The 25,880-nt window shown below is 42.9% G+C and overlaps 1 protein-coding gene across 2 annotated transcripts; it reads right to left on the reverse strand.

The window, feature by feature from the left end:
• Positions 1 to 167: 167 nt before the first annotated feature.
• Positions 168 to 25,880, reverse strand: CARD19 (caspase recruitment domain family member 19). Of its 2 annotated transcripts, XM_082322530.1 has the most exons (6): positions 22,051 to 22,123; positions 14,253 to 14,395; positions 12,142 to 12,295; positions 7,764 to 7,823; positions 5,832 to 5,903; positions 168 to 4,141 (listed from the first exon to the last, which is right to left on the reverse strand). In XM_082322530.1, exons 1-6 carry the CDS (start codon positions 22,055 to 22,057, stop codon positions 4,029 to 4,031), a joined length of 549 nt encoding a protein of 182 aa, XP_082178656.1. In that variant the 5' UTR covers positions 22,058 to 22,123; the 3' UTR covers positions 168 to 4,028. The 2 variants fall into 2 exon arrangements, with proteins under 2 accessions (XP_082178656.1, XP_082178657.1); XM_082322531.1 differs by lacking the exons at positions 7,764 to 7,823; positions 22,051 to 22,123 and adding an exon at positions 25,765 to 25,880.

A 25,880-nucleotide genomic window follows, 5' to 3' on the forward strand; every position in this document is an offset into this window, starting at 1 on the left:
CGCACGAGTCGCACAGCAGTGAAGGGGGATGGTCCCTGGTGGGAGCTGCAGCAAGTCCGTGTGCGAGGCACTCGCTGCAGAGCAGAGTCTAAGCTGGCAGGGGAGCCAACTCCTTGATAACCTGCACACTCCCACCCTCCAGAGACCACAGCTTCTCCTTGCTCATCTCTTTCCCGAGAGCCGTGTTCAGCCCTCCAGGAGAGTATCCCTCACGCAATAGCTGTTTCGGTCCTCAGCCCATAATGCTGCTAAAGACACAATGCTGTTTACGCTGTAGGGAAAAATCAAACATTTTACTTCTTCAACAAGAGCCGCAGAAGGTGAGAGAGGGTATGTTGAAAACATGGCTGCTTTTTATTAGCTCCTGTACATTTACTGTCTGCAGCACAAGAACCATGGCATTCACAAGAATGGCCTCTATCCTCTGCACGTGTAACCACCTACTGTATTTTACACAGCCAGGACAACTTCCCTGCACATAAAGTAAAGCACATTTCTAAATACCAGTACAGTTTCAGCAGCAAACACCAAGCTATTCTTGACTTGACAGGGAAGCTGCAATTCTGCAGCTAGACAGGCTCATCCACGACCCTACTTGATTTGTTTCCAAGTAACACTGTTTGCCTAGAAGGACCGGACTCCCACGCACGTACATACGGGCTTCCTCCAGCAACTGAAGATGGAATTATCACTTCATCTGCTCTCTGCATGTGCTGCATAGATGCGCTTGCAGAGAAGTGTATGAAACCTCAGTTATTTGCTCCTGAAAGAAAAACCTTCCAAAAAAAAGAATGTCTCCCAACATATGCCCATGCCAATTTTATAGCTAGCCTCACTTTTACTTTTTAAATTAAAAACTAGCACTAATAAAGGAACAGATTATTTTTTATTCTTTGCTGTCAGGTCCTTTAACTAACAACACTGGGATGAACCAAGACTCATTTTTCCTCTCTCCTCCTAGCCCTAACCCTGGGGATAGCTCATCCTGGATTTTTTTTCCCCAAGAGACATCCCCATGTCAAGCAACCTCAGAAAAGGAAAAAATCCAGCCATAGCCTTCAGTAAACTTTCCTATTCCATATGGTTTTCAAGGCTCAAGAAAGCCACTTCGTTTAAGGAACTGGGAGGAGAATCCTCCTGCACAGCCAGTGTGCTCCTGGGGCAGTTTTATCGACTCAAGGGCTCCTGGCACTGCAAGGCATCCTTGAACCAGTAAGTAAGCAGAATCTCACCTTCAGATTAAATAAGGCACTGGTAACTTCTGTTAGGTTTCAGTAACAGCTCACAATTTGCAGCCTGTTAATCAAAGGGTAACACAGTGGATAATCTAAACAGAAAGAATCTGCCTAGCACCAATAAGGCCTCTGTTTCTGCTTCAAAATGAGATGTGACTGTTGCGATTACTTTGAATAATGTTTTTTGTGTAAAACGGAATACTGTTCCTCTAACGAGGTTTCAAAGTTGGCTTCAAGGCAAAGATTTAAAACCCCTTTATATTTCAGAGGTATTTTTTGTAGTCCCTTAAAAAGGGGCTGCTATAGGAAGTAAGCAGCTGTGGGGAAAGGAACATTTAATTTCAAATGTTATAAAGCCGAGCTGGTTTGCTGGAGAAAAAAAAACAACTTGTCACCTTAAACACAAGGCAAGGCAGAGAAAAAACAACAGAATATAATTAAAGCACTTCCCAAGATGGAAGGCAGCACAACAGCAGATCACTGTGCAACAAGGGCAGCAGAGCCTCACGGTTAGCCAATTCTGTAGGAAACATGCTCAGCTCCATCACCGTTTTCTCCCTAATAAGAGTCCCCGTGGAGATTAGATCGAAGAGATGCATGAGCTGGTGGGGTGGAGGCAGGGGAAAGGAAGTCTAAATAAACTGCTCTGCTGGGTGTTATTTTGTTTGCACGGCATTTGTCTCATTCGACATTTTACACTGCAGCAATCAGGCTATTAAGTGTTTATAATATCCCTTGGTCCACTGCTGATCTTCTGTCTGCACAGAAAACTCTTCTGTTGAGTACTGCACAGTTACACTGTGGGAGCTGTTAGGGAAACGCTAGTTCTGCAGTCAAAGGAGTGGCTGCAGCTGTGTAAAAACAGCCAAGCCAGCTTTAATGTGGCTGGTGGAGGCACTGTTAACAGTGTAAACCCAGCAACTGGAAGCTCACCTTCCAGAATCAGAATAAATACTGAACCAAATAGCTTGTGCTGACTTACAGAGTGGTTGTAGTGTTATCCCTGTAGCCTGTTTGATTTCACCTGGGTGTTTCGAGATGAGCTGCACTCACACCAGCGATGACCACGAAGACGTGCCATCTGTTCTTGAGATTTGACCTAACAAAGACTGTGGCTACCTCTACGCGGGGTTGGCTCGTGTCCCAACCACACTCCAATGCCATAGGTAGAAACATTTTATCAGAAGAGTAAAATCAGGGTCCTCTGAGCCCTTTTTTGTCTCTCAAGATGTTTCCTGCAAATACTCTTTGGGTCTTTTATTTGAAAATTTGGCCCTGTATTCAATTCCTCCTCTGGACTACATGCTTGTTACTGTATCAGGTGAGTGTTGCCCTGGAAGGAAATACAGTTATTACAAGATGATTTACTGTGGAGAAATGACATTTTTATAACATGAATAAAGTTTAAAGCTGAAAGACAATGTTCAGTCTGACTGTTTTGAGAAAACCACTCCAAATGACTTAAAATTTTGCATGGGATCCTCCAGTGCATGGTAACTTGTGATGTAGCTGCAATTTTTATTCAGGTGACATTTGATCTGATCTGGAAATCTCTTCATTCAGGCAGTGAATGAAGAGCCACAAAGCATTATTCTCACGAAGCACAGGCACATGGTCTCCCCAAGCTCCTTACGCTCTTGAGCAGGTAACTGAAGAACTATCCACTAAAAATGTCATTTCTCACAGCCAGTTAAGAACTACTGCGCCTCCCATCAGGAAGAGGAAAGCCATTCGTACTGAGCTAGGCAGGAGCAAGGTTAAGTTCATAAAGCTAAGAAACCCCAAGCTGCTTCACTTGCAGCTCTGACTCCCTGCATCTCCCTCAAGAATTTTAGTCTTACAATGGCTTCTGTAAGTTTTTTCAGGTTTCAACTCACAGAAGAAAAACATAACATCATCAAACAACATTATGCACAACCTCAGGCTCTTCAAATAAGTATACAGATTTTTGGCCATTAAAAAAAAAACCCATGTCATGGCACTTCTGCCCCTGCAAAATATCTTGGATTACTTCAGTTTCTTAGATATACAGACTGCGAAACACTTCACTGGAAAAGGAAAAGTTAAATAAATATGAAAAATTTTCTTGGTAGTTTCAAGTGCTTCCGATCAGACATGCCAGTTCCTGGGACCCTCCGCGGGCTGGGAACCAGTCTGCACCAGTCAGCACATTCAAACCACAGCCAACAGCTGAGTGTGAACGTGAACAAGGCAGGCTGGGATGAGGCACAAACAGGAGAATTAGAAAACACAGCAAGTACTAGGCATACACAAAGGTAACTGGCACTGATAAACTTTGTAGGTGCCAGTGCCCACCTGAGCTCAGGCAGTAAGTACAAAGGATCCAGACAGAACAGACAATCCTGAGATGGAGATCCATTTCTTAGTAAGGCTTTGAGTGCATGTGTTTTTTTAAGTGCTTTTCTTAAATTATCACAAGAGACAGGCTAGCGTTCTTTAAACAGTTGTGATCCTTCATTCCAGTATAAAACACATATGCAAACATGGCTTAAGACCCATGATCATTTAAGATATAATTTTAAAGTTTGTATTAAAAATATTTTTATCCAAATGATAAATATTTTAAAATAAGCATTTACAAAAATAAAAGGTCCATTCCCATAAGGAAGGACATATATAGCTGAAATTCTGAATACATCTTGAGGCAACACAATTATTGATGAAGCTAGTTAATAAAATCTTTGGTATGAGAGTATAGTACATTAATATTCATGCACCATTGTCTTCCCTTGGCAGGTATACTGTACAGACAAGCGAAGAGGCAGCTTTTCCTTAATTTCTTGATATGTCTTCCAAATACACCATACAAATATTTCTAACGTGCCTTCCTATGATAATAGGAGAAAAGCCCAAGATTCTCCTGGCTCTTCCTATGACTTTCGTATCTGAAACAGAATGAAGATGGGAGGAAAAAGAGAAAGTGAACACAGTTAAGTTTCATTCTAGCTAGTAAGCAGCATCTACAGAAAATAAAAATAAATTAAAAAAATTACTCTAGAGAAAAGCTCATTTCCTTCAATATGGTATACATCAACTGCCAAGACAGTATGATTCTGTGATTCATTGCTGCAAGTTCAGACACACGAAGAAGAGATTACTGAGTTAGGTAAGGGGGCAGCTTTACACCTGAGCACAGCACTGGATGGTGCAAGCCTGGAACACCACATCCAGGTCTGGCGGCCCTGTTACACATTGGGCATTGAGATACTGCACAGGTACAGGAAAGAGCCTCAAAAACTGGAAAAAAGAGCCTTGGAACAAAAGACTAGGAGAGATTAGTTGGTAACTTTAGCGAAAATAAAGATAGAGAGCTGACTTGAGGCACAAAGACCTCCACAGGGAAAAAATATGAAATGTCAGCTGGCACACAAACAAGGGGCTAAGGGGCTCTGCAATCCGGTAGAGAAAGGCTTAACAAAAAGCATACACTGGATCTGAAACCAGTTCAAACTGAGAATAAGACACACGCTTCTAATGACAATTAACTGGGATCAAGGGAAGTGATAGATTCTCTGTTTTTTTGGTATCAGTCCCTGAACGCTTTTCTGAAAATGCTTCTATTAAATGCTGGTGACTGAACCTGATGAAAGGAAGTGATGGCAGCTAAGGAAACACATGGGTTAGCCTCGAAGGTCTAATGGTTCCCTTTTAGCCTTAAATCCTGATTCCATGGACAGTCCAGCTGAGGGACTCTGATCTGGGAATGAAGGGTAACACAGCCCAGACTCCCACATCACCTGAAATGTCCACGAACTGGTGCTACTGTAGCCCACAGCTCTGGGAAAAAAATAGTAAAGAACAATGTCCAACTCTAACTGCTGTGACTGGGGTATAAGGAGCAGAAGGCACTAAACCAAAATGGAGTTTGGATTCTGCTCCCCATCTACTGCATGCTGCACTTCCCACAGCACCATGCGAAGACTCGAGAGAAAGTGACACCTCTGAATCAGCTGCTCTCTCCTCCTGTATCTTTCCCACTAGCACTGACTCACTGCTTCAATGAAGTTGATCCATTTGGATGCATCAACGCACTTTCTGCTGAGAGCTGCCACTCTCACAGCAACATTGGGTGAGTGGAAGGCAGGACTGTGAAGAGGAGCAGGAGTCCTGCTCTGCTGGCTGCTGTGAAGCAGGCGATTCAGCCGACAGATGAGCTAACACCTAGAGCCAGCAACAGGGGCAATGGTTGTAGCTGCTTGGGCTCAGCAAATCAAGCCAGCAACCTCCAGCACTGGCACTGGTCATGCTTCAACCAGCTCCCAAGGGATGTGGAAGACAGAAGGTTTGGGTCTGTCTCATGACTGCTGGGAATCATGACCCATTGCTACAGCAACAGGAGCTCACATGACTACTGTCTTTAAAAAGAGCCCCTGTTTGCGGCATCCTCTGTAGGCAAACTATCCATTATTTATATCTCGGCATGTCTGAAGTGTAATTTGTATCCTAACCTCATCAATGAATGATGACACCTTGACCCACTCTATTAAGTAAGCCATGTTAGATGAAGAGGCATGCTGCTCTCCCGTTCCATGCTAAAGTACAGCAACCAAGAGAAAAAACAATGGAGTAGATTACCTGAGTGACAGCAATACCAAAATAATGCAAATCCTGCAGCAACACTAAAACACGCGAGGAAGAACACTGGACCTAAAGAAAACGAAAAAGGAAACACATTAAGACAGAACAGAGCAGTGGAAGTTTAGCTCAGTTCATAAATCATCAATTGCTATTAATATGCATAATTAAGTGTATTCAAATGAAGCTAACACATTCACAATTATGTACGTTCCGTAGCTAATGGACTATGAAGCACATTTACTATACTGTAATTAATTTTTATTACAGTTGCTTTGACACCATTCACTGTTAGCCTCTGTTCATCTAGCTATATCCTATGAAATGTAAGTGAAAGGTTCCTTAGATGTTTTCTCACTCTAAAACTTTGTGCAAAAACCCCTTTAAACACTACAACAAAATACGAACCAGACTACTGGGACCTCACCACACAGTGTAGCATTTTACTCTATAAATAGCCCCCACTGGGGCAATGCACTGCCTGTGGGTAAGAGTACATCATATGAGACTGCAGTCCCTTAGAGGCAGATTTTTATGGTTTTGTTTTTTCCCCACAAATTCTACTTTCATGACAAGAGCAAATATTCTTGTTCCTGTTTACAATTCTGTTGGAAGCTGAAATGCAGAGCCACACGCACATCTAAAACAAATCTTCCCATGGAAACATTTCCTACATGTGCCTGCCTGGAATTACATGCAGTTTAATGCTGATGTTCAATATTGATGTTCAATAAAACCTTTCTAATTCATACTTATCCACAGACAAAACCTCATAAAGATTTATATCTGCTTCTTTATCATCTAATATTCTATTTGTATTTACTACTTCACTATGAATATAGCTACAATTAAACTGCATCTGTCAATTTAAGGACAAATGTACTGCAGACTAACAAATTAGTGGAGCTGACCACGTGAACAAGGGCACTGGAGAAACAGCAGAGGAGCAAGGACTTGGTTGCTCCTTTGGATATAATCTCCCAACAAGGGTGGCTAGCAGCCAGGCAATCTCCAGTCTGAGGCCAGCTCTTTCATCAGCATGAGTAAGAACAAAAATTATTTCATTTTCTTATTTCTAAGAACTTTCTCTGTTCTTACTGCTGCAGTCAGCAACAGCAAAGTGAATAATCTGAATAGCAATTTGGTTCAATATTCAAAGTAACAATACCACAGGCAAAAATATACATTGAGTTAAACTGTGTTTCTGTCCCTCATTTCAGTTTTCTCTCAGGGGAAAACTGGCAAAAAGGCATAGTTCTTAGAAGATCCTTTTATTCTGTCACAATTTTATCCAAATTTCTAAATAAATAATCAATTAAACTTAAATGATAGAACAGTTCATTATAAATCTTGAAAATTCTTCAGCTTGCTTTCAGATCTTCAATTCCTTTTCGAGATATCTTTCAGTGAATAAAATATTTGCCTCTGTAAGCTGGGCATTGAAAAGAGGAAGGGGAAAAAAATTAACACGTTTTCCTAAGGAAAATATATTTAAGTTCACCGTTGCACATCCTCCTTTCTGTCTTTACTTTCAAATTATTTGTACTTAAATTAAAAGTTAAAAAAATGAAAAAAATTGAAAGTTATATAAAAAAATTTTTGATGGCCTTATGCAAAATGACAGCAGCTGAATAGACCTTACTATTCAAGCATTGAAGAAATCATAGGAAATTAAGAGTTTAGCTATAACAGTGTAAGTAAAAATACCATTGTAAATATTGATTAAACTCTGCAGTCTCTTGAATTTCCTGGCCCTGGTTTCCTCAACAGAAGCTCAGTACGTTTTTCTCCATTAATTCCACTTAACTTGTGACAGTAAAGACATCATAAAACAAACTATTTGTTACATGAAATGTAAATTATATGAAAAAATAAATTGCATCATAATCTGAAAAGTCATTCCATCTGGTGACACTGTATGCATTTATTTACCCCTGTCATTTAGCATATATTTCTCCTTGTCAGTGTCTATCTCTGTGGAATCTGTGGTTTCTAGAAATAAAAGCAACACATGAAAAGTTAGTACTCAGCTCAAGCAAACAAACAAACATAATCAGCACATGCAAAATTGTGCAAAACAACACATTTCAGAAAAATATCCAACCTTGACGTAAAATATTAACCCTCCAAAGTTAAACCTGGATATATGTTGATCAAAAGACATAGGCACATAGTCATTTGAATGCAACTATAAATAGCTGCAGCAACACCTCTGATCTGGTTAAGCACTAACCACGTTAAGTAACTTTACACTTGTTTTCCAAGTGAGGAAAGGAGGAGCTAATCCTTCCATAATGCCAGAAATTTTCATTGTAATAAACACAAACTATTTGTTAATATATGTGCTAATCTGAAAACACCCCTATAATTTAAAGCATCACTATTCTTTCTGTTCTTGAGTAAATCTCTGGGCATTAATGTATTGGCAGATAAAGCACTTGGAACAAACTGCTTGGCACAGATTATTTATCTAAATTCTGGTCTCAGCTAAAGACACATACAACTTCTTTGAAAGTCTGTAGGTACTACGTGCTAACATTTGGCACAAATAATTTTTGCCTCTATCTTTCTGCAAATTCTAGTAGAAAAGGAGGTTAACCTTAATACAAGGTGTTCAGTAGTTAACAGCAATAAAGCAGATTCTGCCTAAAGCAGCTCTTTTAAAGGTGTCTTTGCCATACCGCTGGGGAGATAACATTGTCTGCAGACGTGTGTGCAGCACCAAAGAACGCCACTGTCACGATAAAGGGCAGAGGAAAGACTTTCCTTTAATGCATCACAAATATGCAAAACAACTTTTTTAGCCAAACCTCTTTGTAGTCAAGAGGGTTAAAAAAAAAAAAAAGGCAAAAAAATAGTGAGAGCTCCAAATTTGGCTGTCAATATGGAAGAATTTGAGACTGTTTGGTTTCAACTGATTTCCTTCTTCTATGTGACAATCTGAGCTAGGTGAGGTGCCTTGGAAAACTGCCTGTACACCAAGTCAGCAAAGGGGACCTGCTGTCAGCCAACGTTCGACAGTGAACATCCATCTCCCATGCTAAATACATCCCTCTCGGTGGGGTGACAGGGCATGGCATTCAAGCAGAACAGAAACATCTGAAGCGCTTTGCTGCAAAGCTTGAGAGTCGCTGAAGCAGAAAGGATTGCTGCAAAGCCTCCATGGCACACTCTATATCAATGGCAATCTTACATAGCCTGCCTGTTTTGAGGGATGCCCTCGCTACGTACTCTAGCTAAGAAATCTTCACACCTCACAGGAAAGCACAGCCAAATCTCTGCACTTTTGTCAGGCTATTGCTGTGTGGGGCTGATCTGATCCTTTATCTTTCTAGTCTACATCAGCATCGACAGAAATAAAAACATTTTCTGAGTCACTTGGAAGATCCTGTTTGGCTTCAATAGCTCAGAAGTTGCCCATGCCATGTGCCTTACCCACCCTCTAGTGGGAATTCTGAGACATTACTAAACATTTCACTTGCAATATTATACTTGAGGCAAAGAAATTTGCACAAATTTTAAAGTTGTTTTGAAAATGAAAAAGAAATCTTTGAAAGGATTTCCTCTGTAGAAAACATTTTTCATATGTACAGCTGCATGTAATCTATTACAGAACTCTGTCCTGGCCATAGTTCATCAATGTCCTCACCAATAATTTCTCCAGTTGTTGATAATGCTGCTTGTTTCAGTTCAATCTGCATTTAGAAAAAAGCCCCCACATTTGGGATTCCCTTTTTTCTTCACATTTACAAATTCTAATGTCAATTCTGTAAATGCTCTTTGCTAAATTTGACAAATTTAACAACTACTGCTATGACTATAAATACACGTACAATAAAAATTGTACATGTTAGAGGCTGGAAGGATAATGCCTCTACTATTCAAAATGTTCAAGTTCACTTAAATGAGAAATAACACCTCATATTGAAAAGCGAGCTTTTTCTGAAGAATAAAATTGTTTGCAGTTTTAGCTTAAAAAGCTGCACAGATTTTATTGACCATTCAAACCAGAATGCAGACATTTGTTTTAGCTACAGAACTCATAAGAAGCAGCAAACATATTAACACAATTATCTCATTATTTCCTTCTCAGGTCCTTCCTTATACGAAACTGCAGAATCTCACCATGTAGTAGTATTTTAGCTCAGTTATTTAAATTATTCTCATCGTTCTGAGGATAGTAACATCAGAGAGTGTACCAAGATACAGAGAATTTAATGACTTATGACAGTTACTGGAGTCCCTTTGCATAATGCAACAGCAGCAAAACCGTTTTGGGGCACCACAAACAGCTCTATTTTTTTGTGAAGCACTTCTAGCACATGTACTTGTTACGCTCAGTCTGAACACGAGGAGCCCTACCCCCACCTAGTCATGCGGCTACCTGAGTAAAAGTTCTCAGAAGTAGCCACGTAAATCAGATACAAGGATGAGCACGTTTATGCTCTAGCTAAAAGTGAAAACATCACACAAACACCCTATGCAAGTTTGTCCAGGTGTGACAACAGCACAAGGCAGTGTGAGAGTTCATCTTCACAATTATCTGCACAACTTCCGATGTGAGTTTCATGGGTACAGATGAACTTGGTCACAGTTAGGCTGTTTCTAGCACCCAGCTGAACTCAGACGGTCTATATGGGATGTAGTCAGGCCTTGGCTATTGTGTACCCGTTAAGACACATTTTCAGAAATGGCTTGTCGAAGATAAGTGTTATTGAACATTAACAGAGCTTAAACTCTTAAACCATCAATACGCTCTTGAAATTTTATTCTTAGTGACTACACTAAGACTTCTTAAGTTGCTTTTAACTAATAAGGGCTGCTGCCTTCTAGTCAGCCTGGCAGAAAAACCTGTTGCTCTTGAGCTCTACCCAAGTACAAACGATTGATCCAAGACTATTTGATTTAAGAGCCTGTTGCTTCAAAGGGCATGACTTCTGCAAGGTGAATATGAGATTGGAAGCACTGCCTTAAAGCTGGTGCGTGGCTGAATCAATAGGGATTCATGCTCCTCTGAGATTCTGAAGCAGGGATGGGCCCAGACTTTCCCAGTTCAAGAGGGTTCAGGTATGGGATATGGAGGCCTGGGGTAACTTTGCAGCCTCCCTGTGCAGGCAGGAAAATGGTGCAGTCTTCCACTGGTACGTGCTGGGTAGATACAAAGCTTCTCCTTCAAAATGAAAGGCAAAACAAAGCTAGGCAATGCAGTATCTTCAAAGGTAATTACAATTTTACATGCCATTTTCACTCCAGAAATAAAAGAGGTCTAATTGTTTTTTTAAACCTATGGACTTTTGGTGTAACAGTTTGAATCTCACTGGAGTTTGACCCACACATCTAAAATTTCCCCTGGGACCTAACTGTGGAGTTTCTTACAACTAGAAATCAATTGACCGGTGAAGCATTAGTGCTCTTAGATACTTCATAAGGATTTCTTAAACTGCAGTCCTTTTGCAGCTTCATTAACTCAAATGTGGGAGCTTTCCCTCAAGCTCCTCAAGTCACTACAGTATGCGGCATGCCTGAACATATATCCCATCCATTTGGAACACTGTGCTTATCTCCAGTTTGTTAGGTAAGGGGAAAAGAAAAAAAAAAGAAACACCAACACATAGCAAGCATTATCCCAGGTTGGCAAGTCAGGCTTGATACTTTTCTGTAAAGAAATGAGCTCCTTTGCAGTATAGAATCAAATCTGTTTGAGCCTCAGTCCTTCTGCAGTACATACACGTGTATTTGGGGGGCAGCTTTATGGGCATCAGTCAGGCCTGCCAGCTGCACAAAACAAGTCCTAAGTGATTAATATCAGAGTTCATCATTGCAAGGGCCTATGAATGTTTGCTTCACGTTAAACTAGACACAACTAGGAGATTTATGGATTGAGGGAAAGCCAAGCTTCTGGGTCACCAGAGTTTTGAGCTTAACAAATTTGAGGTTTGTAATGTTCTTAAGCGCTACAAGTCAGAATAAACACAGAGGAAATAAACAAGCCATTAAGAAGCAATGGTTATGAACAGAGAAATTGTACTTCACACAAGTTATCTCACTGTCTTACATGTTGCACTTAAACTGTTTTAAAGACATATTTCCTATTTCAAAACAATCAAAGAGTTTTAGACTGCCCACACTAGTCAACAAATAACAAGAACTATGCAGTCAAATCCCCTTACAGCTTCCGGAAAATTCCAGTCAGAAGGAATTAATGTATACCTAAACAGGTTATCTAAATAACCTAAACCTCATCTGAATGAGATTTTGTGATACACTGATGAGGAAATCCACAACTCAATCAACTTACAAATCAACTTACTTAAGATTTTCCTGCTTGGCAGGTCATTATACAGCTGTTCAGCATTGATCTGTAGAGCCCTGTAAAACTCTTGACAGTGTCTGTCTCCTTTCTTTTGAAGGTGCTTTATCAGATCTGAAAGTCTGGTATGGAGTGATGCCTTTGGATTCCTGAACTGTAAGAGAAAAGCACTCATTAGAAGAGAGATTACAACAGCTGGAGATCAATTTTACATCACTTTACAGTATGCTAGGGAGTGAAGATATGGAGCTTGTTTTATCTTTGCTAACAGAATGGGCCAAAAAAAATGAGGGGAACCTAAAAAAGACATGCATTGCACAGCAGTCTTCAAGACGTTGAGCTCCATCTGGTCAGCACTGCTTGATGGAGAGTGTATTGCCTCTGCCTTCCCTCACTCTTTTTCTGTCCTGGTAAAGTGACAGCTACTTTGCGTTTGATGTTTTTTCTGCATTCAAACTAACATGGTACTTGCTATTCTACAATTTGATTCTGACAGCTCTTGATAGAAAATATCAACAAATCTTATAATAAAGTTTTACGTTTTCAAGTTTTCCCTTAGTTGCCTAGTAATGATCATCCAAAAAGGTACTTTATACTGCTTAGTCCCAATATTGGAGTGTTCATCATCCCAAGATTATATGTTTCATTGTTTCCAGCACAATTAACTGCTGCGTAACCAGTGCAACATGTACAAATTCTCATTACTCAGGCAACATGGCAAGCAGTTGCAGAAGAAAGTACTTTTTTTCCGTAGTCCAAAATGTGACGAATATTAGGAGACCTTACAAAGAGAATGAAAACATGTACGTAGCCTTACACACATCAAACTGATTTCAGCTTATTTGAAAAACGTCCAAAGCCATTCTAAGCAAAGCATTATATTTCAGACCAGTACAGCAGATAACATTTGTAGTACACTTAGTTAGGATCAGTTCCTGCTCTACGGGGACAGGAATGCAACATACCTTATGCAACACTCCTTATTCTGACAAATCCCCACAAGGTCTACCGGATATAGCTGAGATTATAAGCTTCCTAAACACTCAATAGAGTTGACAGAAACTTGCCTGGACCTATGAGAATGCAGGCCATTTCCATCTGCTAAGCACAGAAGTCAGAAATTACGTTTCAAAGATTCTTTATGCATTTATTTTGAAGCTCTTGAGGGAATGAGATTAACTTAATTGTGCATGTCACACTGTTTATCATAACTTAGTGGCTAGACTGGCTCAGCTGATGATCTAGCAGTGCTCTACACCACCAAAACACTATTCGTCCCCATGCAGCTTGATTATGACAGAATTAAACCTATTTTTTCCTAATGTTAAAATACTGATATGCCAAAACCCTGAGCCTTGTGCAGACAATGAAGTCAGCAGAGGGCAAGTACAAACTGTCGTAAGTAGGAGCTGGGAAGCTTTTAACTAACGTTAACTTTCACTTCACACAAGTTTAAAAGATCCTTCTGCCTAAAAAGAGCTACCCATTTTTGAAAGCTTCATGCCAGGGAGGGCGGCCTTCCTCTATATGTAGTGGCACCACTGGAAGATGTTACTAACTCCATCCACCTCCCACAGCTCCCACACTTATAGGTGGGAGTAGTGCCCCCCTCCTCTACCAATACTCAGTGTTATTAATCACATTAATCAGCAACTAAAACTGATTAAGCTAATAGAGATGATTTTGTGGACAGAGCTGGCAGCACAGATCATCTGACATGACACTCCACACCCACTCATGTGAGGAGGCAGGCATGCAGGGCATTTGGCCACATGATGGGTGCAATCCTGCCCATGGAGTAGTTATAAGATAGTATGCTTCTGCATGCATGGAGTCAGACATCATGGCAGGGACCATGGTCAGCAGACCAGGGCATTAAGCTGCTGCTGAAGAGAGTGCTCTCTCTCTCATCACCACTTGGCACAGGAAATGTGCCAGCCCTGTGACTTCTCCTCTGATATGAGATCCTGGATACAACTGGTCAGCAAGTAAGAGGTGAGGAAGATTGGCTGCATGTGTCACCCAGAGTCAAGTCACGAAGAGGGCAGCTGAGCTACTGACCTGCAAAAGCAATGCAACGTTCAGAGATATAGTAAAATTCATCAAATTACCTTTTCTGCTTCTGCATTGGTAAGAATTTGGGGGTAGACTCTGTTAAGCTGAAGAATAATTTTATCAACCACTTGCTCATTCAGTCGGCTGTTGCTTGTAAGAAAACACATGTCGTGTTGCAGCCGGTGACAATACGACTGATCTAGAGATAAAATAATACAAAGAACAAACCACAGCAGTTAATTAGCAAGCCATTTTTAAATTCTGTAAATTTCATTTTCCTAACAGTGGTTAAATAGCTAAAATAAAATTACCACCATCATGTAATTTCAGAAAGCTGAACTATCTATTAGGGAAACACAACATAGCCACATGCTTTAAAAGACTCATCCACTTAAAATTACCCACAGCTGAACTCCTGGCTGGTCACTCGTGCTGCCTCTCTCTTTCCAAAGGGAGAAGGTTATAAATTATTTAGATGTCAAGCACTGATGGATATTTAATCAAATACAGTCCTAAAGTTGTTAAATCACTGACGATAAATTTTCTATCATTTATGAAGTCAGATTATGGAGTTTAAAACTAATGTGTTTTATAATTTTTTAAATGTAATTATGTATTTCACACAGAGAGGTTCTCACTGATGTAGAACAGTAAAAGGACATATATTTGGCTTTAAATTTTGTACATTATGGATACTGGTATACAGCACAGGGCTAGTCTTTGCCTGCTGCTTAGCACCCGAGGACTGCAGCACATCGTGGGATGGGATGGGATGGGACAGGATGCAGAGAAGATCACACAGCTAGGCAAAGCAGGGGGCTGACTGAGCTGCAGTGATTTGGCCCTAACACCACCCAGCCTGCCAAGAGGCTATTGCTGCCCTTTGTCTAACAGGAGACTTCAGCAATTTGCCCGCCAGAAACTACCCAGACTGAAACAGAACTGGAACATCAGGAACAGCATCTCTGCCAAAGAGCCATGAAGTTTTTCGGGAAGGACTTCTACCTTCGCTTCATGTGGGAGTGGGGAGAAAGGGCATTCAAAAAGCAGTACATTTTTACCATGGAAGTACACTCAAATACCCATACAAATAAAACACATCTTTTTCTATTAACCCAAACCTCTGCAAATACACAAATCCAGACTTATTGTTGTTTTAGGCACTGTTTCCAATTTGACAGCAATGGATTTTGTAGGAGCATAGCTTTCCCTATAGCTGCTTGTCTATAGTCCCTAGATTAAGATACAGGCACAGACTGGTTTCACGGGTTACTGTGCCCTTATATTAGATCTAGAAAGAGAATGTCTATGACCGTGTCAGAAGTAAGTGTTAAAATGCCAGTACAGCACTTTATAACCAAGCCGCACAGAAAAAAACCCAAAACAGCGCCACCACCACCACACCCCCAGCACATTCCCCATTTAAAGCAAATGCATAGGTTTTATGGTATTTTGGCTACCAGAAAATACATAACCATTAGCCCTTTGTGCCCTGCAATTTCGAGAAGATAGACAAAAGCATGAAGGAAATGAGCCAGAAAACTTCGGCACGATGCACTACACCTATAGACAGCCCTTGCCCTTTCTATACCATGTCCTTTTTTTGTATCTGTGTAGCACTAAAAGCGTTTATAGGAAAGGGTTCAGGAAAATCTCCCAGTGTGACCATCACGCACTAATGACTTCTCCAGTGCCAGTGTCACTCCTATTCAAACAAGAAGACATAGCTATTGATACTGCACAGGGAGCTGCAGTTCTACAGGCACAACAGGATTTCAGTTACGTTCTTACTTTTTATATAAACACCATATTATTTCCACATGTTTCTAAAGCCTCGCTTTTCCACGGCTCGTTCTCAAGGCAGCTTTTTAGTGTACTGTCAGAAACATACTGCCCTGACATACTTGCTGTGCAATTCCCTTTTGTTGCAAGAAGTTACACATTATCTGATTCATGGCTGAGATCAAACTTCTCCTCTTCAAATCAGCTCATTGACATGCACAAAAGGCTGAGGCAAGGACCAGGAGACTGTGAAGTTTTGTCTGTTCATGCAAATACTTTTTGGGGAATGAAGTGCCACAGTGCAGCTTCCTCTTCCTTCTGCCTCAGCTACATGATTTGTACCCAATCTCAGTGTCACCAACAACTCTGTACCTTCTGCAAACTTACAAAAAACACACATTAAACCAGGGTCTTACAGCTAGCAGAGCAATTAAACTTCAAATAGCACTGTGACATTCAAACAACGGACCATAGCAAGTGCTAAAAGCATGACAAGGATCCAGCACAATGTGTATATAAAGTAAAATAAAAGCAGGCTCAAAGTGTCATCTCCTTTCCTGCTTCTCGCTCTGTTGCTGCCTTGTCATTACTGATCCCCACACAGGCAGCATGCAGAAGTATATTAGCAGCTATTACACCAGTGAAGTTAACCGTAACCAACCGAAGATCTCATTTAAGTGAAGATCATTTTCTGAGCAGTCAGGAGCACTCCATGTCCTTACGGCAATTTTCATTTACACACACCCATTAAACTATCACCAGTCTTACCAAGGGATTTTTGCTGCCATCTGAAATGTGTGTGCTGGTGCACCGTAGATTATATTACGGGGCATAAGACTCTCCAAGATTTCAGGGATGGCTATGTTTTCTTCCCATCTAAGCCAAAAGGCAGGAGAAGAGAATGAGATAATGCTCTTGGCCTCTCTGGTAACTGCTAAACTGTGCCTGCCAAGGACAGGTCTTACACCTGGCTTGGGCATCTGCAAGACGCTTCTCCCTTCCTATGGGATGCTCCATTTTTAAGAAGCACCCATGAAGCAACCTGTTTCCTACCCATTCCCACAGAGATGTTTCATCTGCGTGCACCTTTACCTCCTCCAAATTACTTCAGTTCAGTATTTATGATGAGGTGCAAGGTTTAAAATTTCCATAAGAGTGGTTATCAAACTCAACGCTACCTCAATAAAAGCAGAGCAGAAGTAACTTCCAGTATCTCACCTCTCCTCCAAAATCTTTTGTGTCTCCTCTAACTCTGAGATATCTCTGCCCAAACCACACAAGGAACTGCCTTCAGGCTTCTGGTAGACCAGAGAAGTGAAGCTTCCCACCAACACTGCCCACCAGTGCAGAATGGTGCTCCACCTACTAAATTTAAAGAAAACAAACAAAAAAGCCCCACCAATCCTAGTGGCTGGAATGTGGCACCCTGCTTTGGAGCAATACGGGTACCTGGAAAGCATACGTGTGCATTTGAAGCCACCACATGATGCTCCTGGGCCCAGCTTGCCCCAGGAACTCTGGCAGCTTTGTTACGGCATGGAGTTGCTCCCATGCACTGCCACTCATGGCCCAGTTATAGGTGTACAAGCATGACCGTGCTATGAAGTTTTATCATCACTGTTCACAAGCAGCAGCTTTTTAATATTGAACACACCCATCATTTATATTTTGAAGTAACAGAAACCCCAAACCAGGTAACTTCACAACTGCAGCAAGGCTACTGATGTGCTGTCAGGTCCTAAGAATTTAGGGAGAGGTTGTTTGGGATATTTTGCATATCCACCTTTTATCTCACTGCCTCAAAGAGACAACAGTTATTGCAAGGAAAATCTAAATTCTTTATGCCAAGATGACTTTGTTTTTAAGCAGGAGTCACCCCAGCATTAAAAGGACAGTCATGCTGTTAGTCAGTACTTGCCTAGAAAGTTCAGAGCAGCAAAATCGGGAGAGCAGGTCAATTAACCACAGCTTACAGCACAGGCGTGGCATTGCCGGGCATTTTAACGCCCTCAGACTGCATGAGGATTGCATCTAACACTGAATTTGGAATTTGATATTACTGCAGTTACACCTTCTCCTCCACTAGAACATTAATCTAACTGAGCTTAATTCTGTTCACAGGCTTTGGACCCAACGGCAGGTTTGCTCAGGCATGCAGCTGCAGCGGAGGAGTCTGCAAGTTTTGACATAGCCGGAGGGTTGGCAGTGGACTGAGCTCAGCCTCACTGAGGAGAGGCAGTGAATACAGATGAGACTCGATACCACATCATTGAAGCTGACCTAAAGGTTGCTTAAAATAAGGTTGGTATTTTCCTTACTCAGAGGAAATGTAAACTTGTCAAAGAGACAGACGGGAAACTCAAGAACTGTCTTTGACAGTTGAGAAGAAAACATGACTAATAATTTCATGTTATTGACTTATAATTACTATAATAAGCCCATGACACATCATACACGACTGCTTTTTTTCTCTTACCCAAAGCACAAAAAGCCTCTGGCACACAGCATATGCACACCATGCTAACATACACAGCCTGCACCTGACCGCACACACAGAAGGAAAGTACACGCATAATTAAGAGATATCAGAGAAAAGCAAGAGATGATTGGTTTTTTGTAGCCAGCAGCTCCTCAAACAGGGAATAAAATGCATAGAATCAGCGATGATAAATGCGCAAGCAGCAAATGACAGTAACAAAGCAACGCACTCACCATTTTTCACCTGCAGGTAAAAATCACCCCCATTCCAATCCTTCATAAAATGACCCATCTCTATTCTTCCTTCCAAATGGGCAATTAGGTTTCTGGCAATAGCTGCAGAATGACCCAGCCACTATACTAAGTGCTGGCATTTTACGGGTGCTGAAATATATTCTGCTCTTGGAAGTAAGAAGGCTCATAAAAAAACCTGATCGTATGTGACCGTAACATGCCAGACTGTCTTCTACAGCACCTGCAGGAAAAATGTCAAGGGTGACAGAGCCACCCTTCCCAAAGCTCTTCCTAATTAATAGCAGAGTGTGTTCACAGCGAGTTTTTCAGAGACAACTCCTAAACTAGGCACCAGCATGCCAGACCTTGGCAGCAGCCAGGACGTCAGACAAGCACTGTGGCTTTGGCAGTCCTGCTCCATACGCCTGTGGTGAGGTATCTGGTCCCTTAAAGGTGTCACTAGCCACTGGCGCAACACACTGATAACACAAAACATAACTTCCAGGTTATAATGGCTGTCAAACCCCCCCTTGTAATTTTGATTCTGCTTAATTATTCTTACCATGTTGTTTTCTGTACAAGGAATATCAAATGGGACTTTGTCTCTCGCAGCCCCCTGCATATGCTCCTCTATAATCTACTTCCACTGCCCTTCTGGATAAAACCACATGGCCCTAGGGACCTGCCACCTTAGGCTGGGGTCTGCATTGCCACCTCATGTTTATCACAGTAAATGAATAAATCCAGCTGCATTTCAAATTCATAGGCTGCTATCAGCCCCGCCTCACTATGCTGTGACATGTAACCGCTCTCATCCATGCTTGGGCCCCAGGAGCATAAATGCTGCCAACCGCCTTAGGTCAGGCGTGTAGACCTTTCCAATTAATAACTCCACCAATATTTACATAAGGACTCTTGATACTGTCTCTGACACCACTGTATCCTTATGTCCTGGTTTTGGCTAGGATAGAATTAATCTTTCTAGTAGCTGGTATAGTGCTGTGTTTTGGATTTAGCATGAGAATAATGTTGATAACACACTCATGTTCTGGTTGTTGCTAAGTCAAGGACTTTTCAGCTTCTCATACTGGCCTGCTAACGAGAAGGCTAGAGGTGCACAAGAAACTGGGAGCGGGCACAGCCAGGACAGCTGACCCAAACTGGCCAAAGGGCTATTCCATACCATATGAACTGGGGAGAGTTGGCCAGGGTGGGGGCTGCTGCTCAGGGACTGGCTGGGCATCAGTCAGCTGGTGGTGAGCAATTGTTTTTCATTTACATCATTTGTCTTTCTTGGGGTTTATTTCTCTTTTTGTTATTTTCCTTTTCAATTTATTATTATATAATTTTATTTCAATTATTAAACTGTTCTTATCTCAGCCCACAAGTGTTCTCACTTTTACACTTCTGATTCTCTCCCCCATCCCACCAGGGGCAGGGTGGGATGTGAGTGAGCAGCTATGTGGTGCTTAGTTGCCGGCTGGGGTTAAACCATGACACTTTATTACAGTTTCATCTTTTGTTTGTTTTCCCCTGAAAAGCCTTCTTCAATTTACCAAGCAAACAGACAGGATCATCATAAGCAGATAAATGTAAATACAACAGACACAAAACCCAACACTTCTCCCTGACATTCTCCTTAACAACACACATAATTTGTAAACATCCATTCCAGAAACCTCAATGGTATCTGCTGTGCAATGCAAACACAAGTTGCAACTTCCTGTAAAACTCCTGGATGATTTTCATAAACTTTATAAGGGCAAGCTGACAACCAAAACCTTGAAGACGCATGACCTGCCATTTGTACGTGTCCATGCAAACTCCCTGCTGAAGCATCTTGGAAAAGAGCTGAAGAAGTCTCAATAAAATGTTACCTGAACACTAATTCAGTTTTTGGCTTTTCCCTTTCAAGAGCCCAAGAAAAGGATGCTGAGGATTTAAGAAGGAATCTGGCTACAGAGAAATGGTCTGAGATGATCAGATTGCACCGGTTACCAAACGCACTCCCAATGAAGAGCAACTGGTCTGCTCCTCTGGGCTGGAAGTGACGATACAGAGGTGAAGGACAACGTGCCACCCTCCCCAGCCACATTCACCCACTGCCACATGCTGGTGCCACTGGCAAGTTAGCAACCAGAAGTGAAGAGTCTTTGACAGCAAGCCATAGAATCATTTAGATCGCAGAAGACCTTTACAATCATCGAGCGCAACAATTAACCTAACACTGCCAAGTCCACCACTCAATCATGCCCCTAAGCATCACATCTACCCATCTTTTAAACACCTCCAGGGATGGGGACTCAACCACTTCCCTGGGCAGCCTGTTCTACCTGAATACCCTTTCGGTGAAGAAATTTTTCCTAATATCCAATCTAAACCTCCCCTGGTGCAACTCGAGGCAGTCTCCTCTCGTCCTATTGCTTGTTACTTGGAAGAAGACACCAACCCCCACCTCGTTACAACCTCCTTTCAGGTAGCTGTAGAGTTCAGTAACTCATCTTTATCTGAAATATCTTTTAAAAATAGAAGAGAAAAAAAATAAAACAGTGAGCAAAATATCAAAATGCTCTTGATACTCGAGTGTGACATTACTTTATACACATTCCCAGTCCCTCAAGCTTCATACGAAGGCCAAAACAACCTGGCCCTTAAGTAACCAGGAAGGCTTGTGTGCACCACAGGTGCAGAGGCAGAATCTTAACAAGCAAAACATGGAGGCTGGCCACAAGCAGCAGATTTCTTTTCACTGCCACACAACGTGCGGCCAGCATGACGAGATGCGAGATCTGACACTCCTCGCACCTGCTCCCTTCTGCGGGGTAACGTGAACGCTACGTTTCAGACACGGGTCTAACCGCATTTGCTGGCTGCAAACCCCAGAACCGGCCCCTGCCCGCCCGCGTAAAGCCAGCCGCCCCGAGCCTCGGCCGCTGGGCCCGGCTGTGAGGCGTGACACTGCGGCGCTGCCCGGAACCGGCGCCGAGGCCAGAGGCGGCACGGCCGGGCGGCGCCCGCTCCCCAGGACCGGGGCTTACGCCGCGCTACTGCCCGCGACGCGTCACCCGCGGGGCGGTGACCGTCACCCCCTCCCGGGACCCGCGGGCGAGCCAGGGCTCACGCAGCTACACCCTCCCTCCGAGCTGCCGCGCTGACGGCGGCCCGAGTACGGGGCGCCGAAGGCACCAAAACACCCGCCCTCGCGAAACGCAGCGGCAGCACGCCAGCGGCTTCAGCCGCAGACCCCGGAGCGAAGCGGCGCCGCCTCAGAAAGCGATCGCCTCCTGCCCGAGGCGGCCCCGCCGGGGCAGCCCCCGGGCTCTCCCCGCCGCTCCTGGGCTCTCCCCGCTCCGCACTCACCGGTCATGGCGGCCGCGGCCCCGGCCCTGCCCGGCCCGCCGGCGGGCTGCGGGCCTTCCTGCTGTGGATGGCGGCGGGGCCGGGCCGGGGCGGTGCGGAGGCCTGCCGGGGCGCCGCCTCCCGGGCCCAGACAAGGCGCTGCCGGAGGCGGCGTGGGGAAGCGGAGCGCCCGGGGCTGCTCCAGGGGCGCCCACACCGTTTCGTGGCGAGTTCCCCACCGCCTTGGCAGCCTCGAGGCGTCAGACCCATTCATGGGTAATGACTGCGTTTATCTGGCCATCCCGGGCGCTGTGAAAGTATGAATTTACACTTGCACAACTGTCAGGCTTGAAACGGTCAACTGCATAATTAGTAATGCCGCAATTTACTTTTCCACAGGTAATTGACCTGTTCAAAATACCATGTCTATGCTTTCATCATATCCATATGCAATTTATATTTTTTCTTGTACCACAGTGCTGTATGCGTTCGTTTAAATGCAGCTACGCCATGTAAGGCAAATTTGACAGATCATTATGCAAGTCCAAGGAGCAGGGACAACTCTCAATCAAAGAAAAGCTTGCAGTGAAGCATCTGATTAATTGGGATATATTAACTTTGTGAGGGAAGAAGTAGAATGAAATCTGTGCATTTTAAAAACTCCTGTTAGCACAAAATTTCATCAGCATTTAATTACCCAGCGAGGTCTGGAGGACAATATGCCTTCCTAGGTATAAATGCTGCAGAGGAGCAAGGCTGAACCTTAGCTTTGCAAATTGTGATACAGAAAGGGATACATGATTTATTACTGCAGGTTTGGTTTTTTTACTGCAAAATCTGGTATTTTTATAATGTATCAGAAAAGGCAGTTTTCTAGTATGGCAAAGTGACAGGGTGATTTGTAATTATGACTTCTGTTGAAACCATGAAGAAAATGTTTATGTTGAACAGGGACAGAAATCTTCCAGAGAGACTGAAATCACAGTAGGCAAAGCTGCCTCCAGACTGGTACATAAAGTGCTTCAAGCACACAACTGCCCTCGCACAGACACCGCTTATTAAAACAGTTTGCTTCTCTTAGTTCCCGAGCAAGTCCCCGAGCACCAAAACACACTCTTCCCCAGGAAACAAAACCACTGTGTGGATGACCAGTAGTCCACAAGACCCTGAAAGGTTTGCCCTGTTTTGCCACCATGCCATCACAACCCAAATGCATGGAAAAACTATACCAATATGCCAGGACTGGTTAAACAGCGAGATAATAAAACATACAGCCCCTTGCTTTGAGTGGTGCGGTGTTTTGGGAACTTGTAGCACTGAAGCTGGAAGTCAGCGTGTCCCAACTGACAGGCTCGAACTTCCGAAGCCGACAGGGTAGGCACGAGTTGCCAAATAGGAGGTAAGAAAGGATTTAGTGAAGCCTTGACTTTGCGCTTGGATATGCGCTGTAGACCCTCTTATGAGAGACAGCTCCAGCTAGCCTGGGAGTTAAAAAAAAAATGAAAAAAGATAATTTGCTGGAAGTTTGCGAGTGCTGCCACTTCGTGGTCTCACGGAGGAAGTGTCATACCCAGCGCAACCCCGGAGATGGTGCCTGGGGTGTACCGGGGCATTTCTAGCACGTCCTGGGGCAGGATTTCAGCTGGCAGGGTTAGCCACACCGTCCTGAAGCTTTCTTCCGCATAATTTCTTTCTCTGATACTCTCGCCTTTGTTTTCAGTGTCTGGCCTTCCCTGCCAGGGTGGAGTTTCTAGCCTGGCAGAGCTCTCTGAAGAGAGCAGCGTCCCACCCCAGTGCCACATCGCCCACCCTGCACTCTCTGTGCAACAGCTCCAAGAAGCTCATCGCGGAGACCTTCCTGGAGAGCACAGCCAGAACTGCTGTAACTCACACGATTATGTGCACCTCCATTAACAACTGAGATACCTAAATCCCCACATTTACTCTTGAAAATGTTGGTCTATGCCTCCGTACTACACATGAAAGCAGCTTCTTTATCTCTAGAAAGTGTAAGGACATGGAAAAAAAAATCTCATTGAAATATTTTTAGTATTATCAAATGCTGTGACATTTATGGTGCATGTCCTTGGGAAGATGAATAGAGTATAAGCATCCTGAGTTTATTCCATTTACCCTCAGGAATGCAGATCTTCTGAACAGCATGAAAAGAGGTTTTTAAATTACTATTATTGCACATGGAGACCTTGATCATGCCTGTATTAGAGTGATTTTTGGCAATGTATTGTAGTAACCAAAACAGGCACCTTGTGGAAAGGAAATTGTCATTTTATAACTCCTTTCATCATATATTTTTAAGACCATTTCACATGTATATTAAAATATTACAGAAGAGGTGTTGCCTAGCACTAAGAAGCAGCAGTAGTATGGCATGCTGAGGATTTGCTTTTATGACCACTTTATACCATTGTGAATTCACTGCATTTTGTGCTCTGCTAAAAAGTTTCCCTGGAATTGCTACCAGAATCTAAACCACAAAACTGAAAACCTTGTCGTCTTCATGTGACATAGACTGAAATCTCTAATATCTATCTTAAACAGTTTTTAGCAGATGGTGTTTCTGAGCGCTGAGTGAAATGGAAGTGAAAATCAGTCATTCAGGAGTGCTGCGGTGTACAGTGCCACATTGCCTGGAGATATTTCTGTCCTATAAACTCACATAATGATACAAGAATCAAGGGCTAAATATATCTCTTCCTCATGCCCATGGCATGCAAGACTTCTGCAGCCGTATGGCTGTTAGGGTTGCCTTGGAAAGACAGGTCCTCGGGAAGCCACATGGCCATGGCAGGGGTAGCAGAGAGGGACACCCGTCCACATACATGTGGCTCATCCGTGGGGAGTCACGTACTTGGCAGGAGCTGGGCCACCAAATCCCCTCCCACAGCATGATCCGTGACATTCAAAGAGCACAGCCGGATAGGGAGGACACCCGCTCGGTACCAGTAACAGCAATGAGCCATATGTAAACAGCGCCACGAAACTCTTACGCTCTTTGAGGCGAGTAATGCTGATTTTCAAACCGCTCACAGACAGAGCGGCACAGTGGAAAGCCCTCGATTCCTGCTGACAGCAGGCCTGCCACACCGACAGAGCCCAATGCATTTCCGAAACTCTATGATTCATTTCAGATTTCTGTCTCCCCATTTAGTGGCTAAAAGTGACCCGCCCAACAATGTTTTATTTCCCAGCATCTAAAGGACACCAGATGGATTTCCTGGTTAGCTAATCTCAAAAGCCATTGCTGTTTCCCCCTGCTAAACCAACTATTTTGTTTATTTGAGTGAATTATTTGATTTACTAAACATTACCCTTGTCCTGGCAGCATTGGCACGTAGTGTTTTCTTGTTTTATCTATTAATTGTTAAATCACAATATGGTTTCTTATTTTCCCACAGCTGAAGAGGACTGGATCTCTTCAGGAACAAATTAAATCCAGATAGTGCAGGCAGTTCCATTAACAAAGTCTTTCTTTGTGTTTAAAAAAATACAATGAAATATTTCTTAAAAGCTCAGATTACACACTAAGCTCCCTTCAGCAAGTTTTAGCTAATCATTTACAAAAACAGACTCTAAGAAGGAAAAAGAATGGGACAGCAGGGACTGGCTGGCCACTCCCGTCACAGCCACTGCCCCTCCTGGCTCCGCACTTTTGTCCCCGCAGACTTTTCAGACCAGTCATTTTACCCAAGTTCCTTGTTACAAATATGCACTTACATGTCTTGTAGAGCATCATCCATAGGTTTCACAGGTTTGTGCTGTGCCCAGTACACATACAGCGGGGCAGCTGGAGTGCTGTTCTCCTTGGATGAGCAGAGGTCACTGGGAAGTTA

The sequence above is a fragment of the Platalea leucorodia genome (genome assembly GCF_965183815.1).
Source record: "Platalea leucorodia genome assembly, chromosome: 9".
Lineage (NCBI taxonomy): Eukaryota > Metazoa > Chordata > Aves > Pelecaniformes > Threskiornithidae > Platalea > Platalea leucorodia.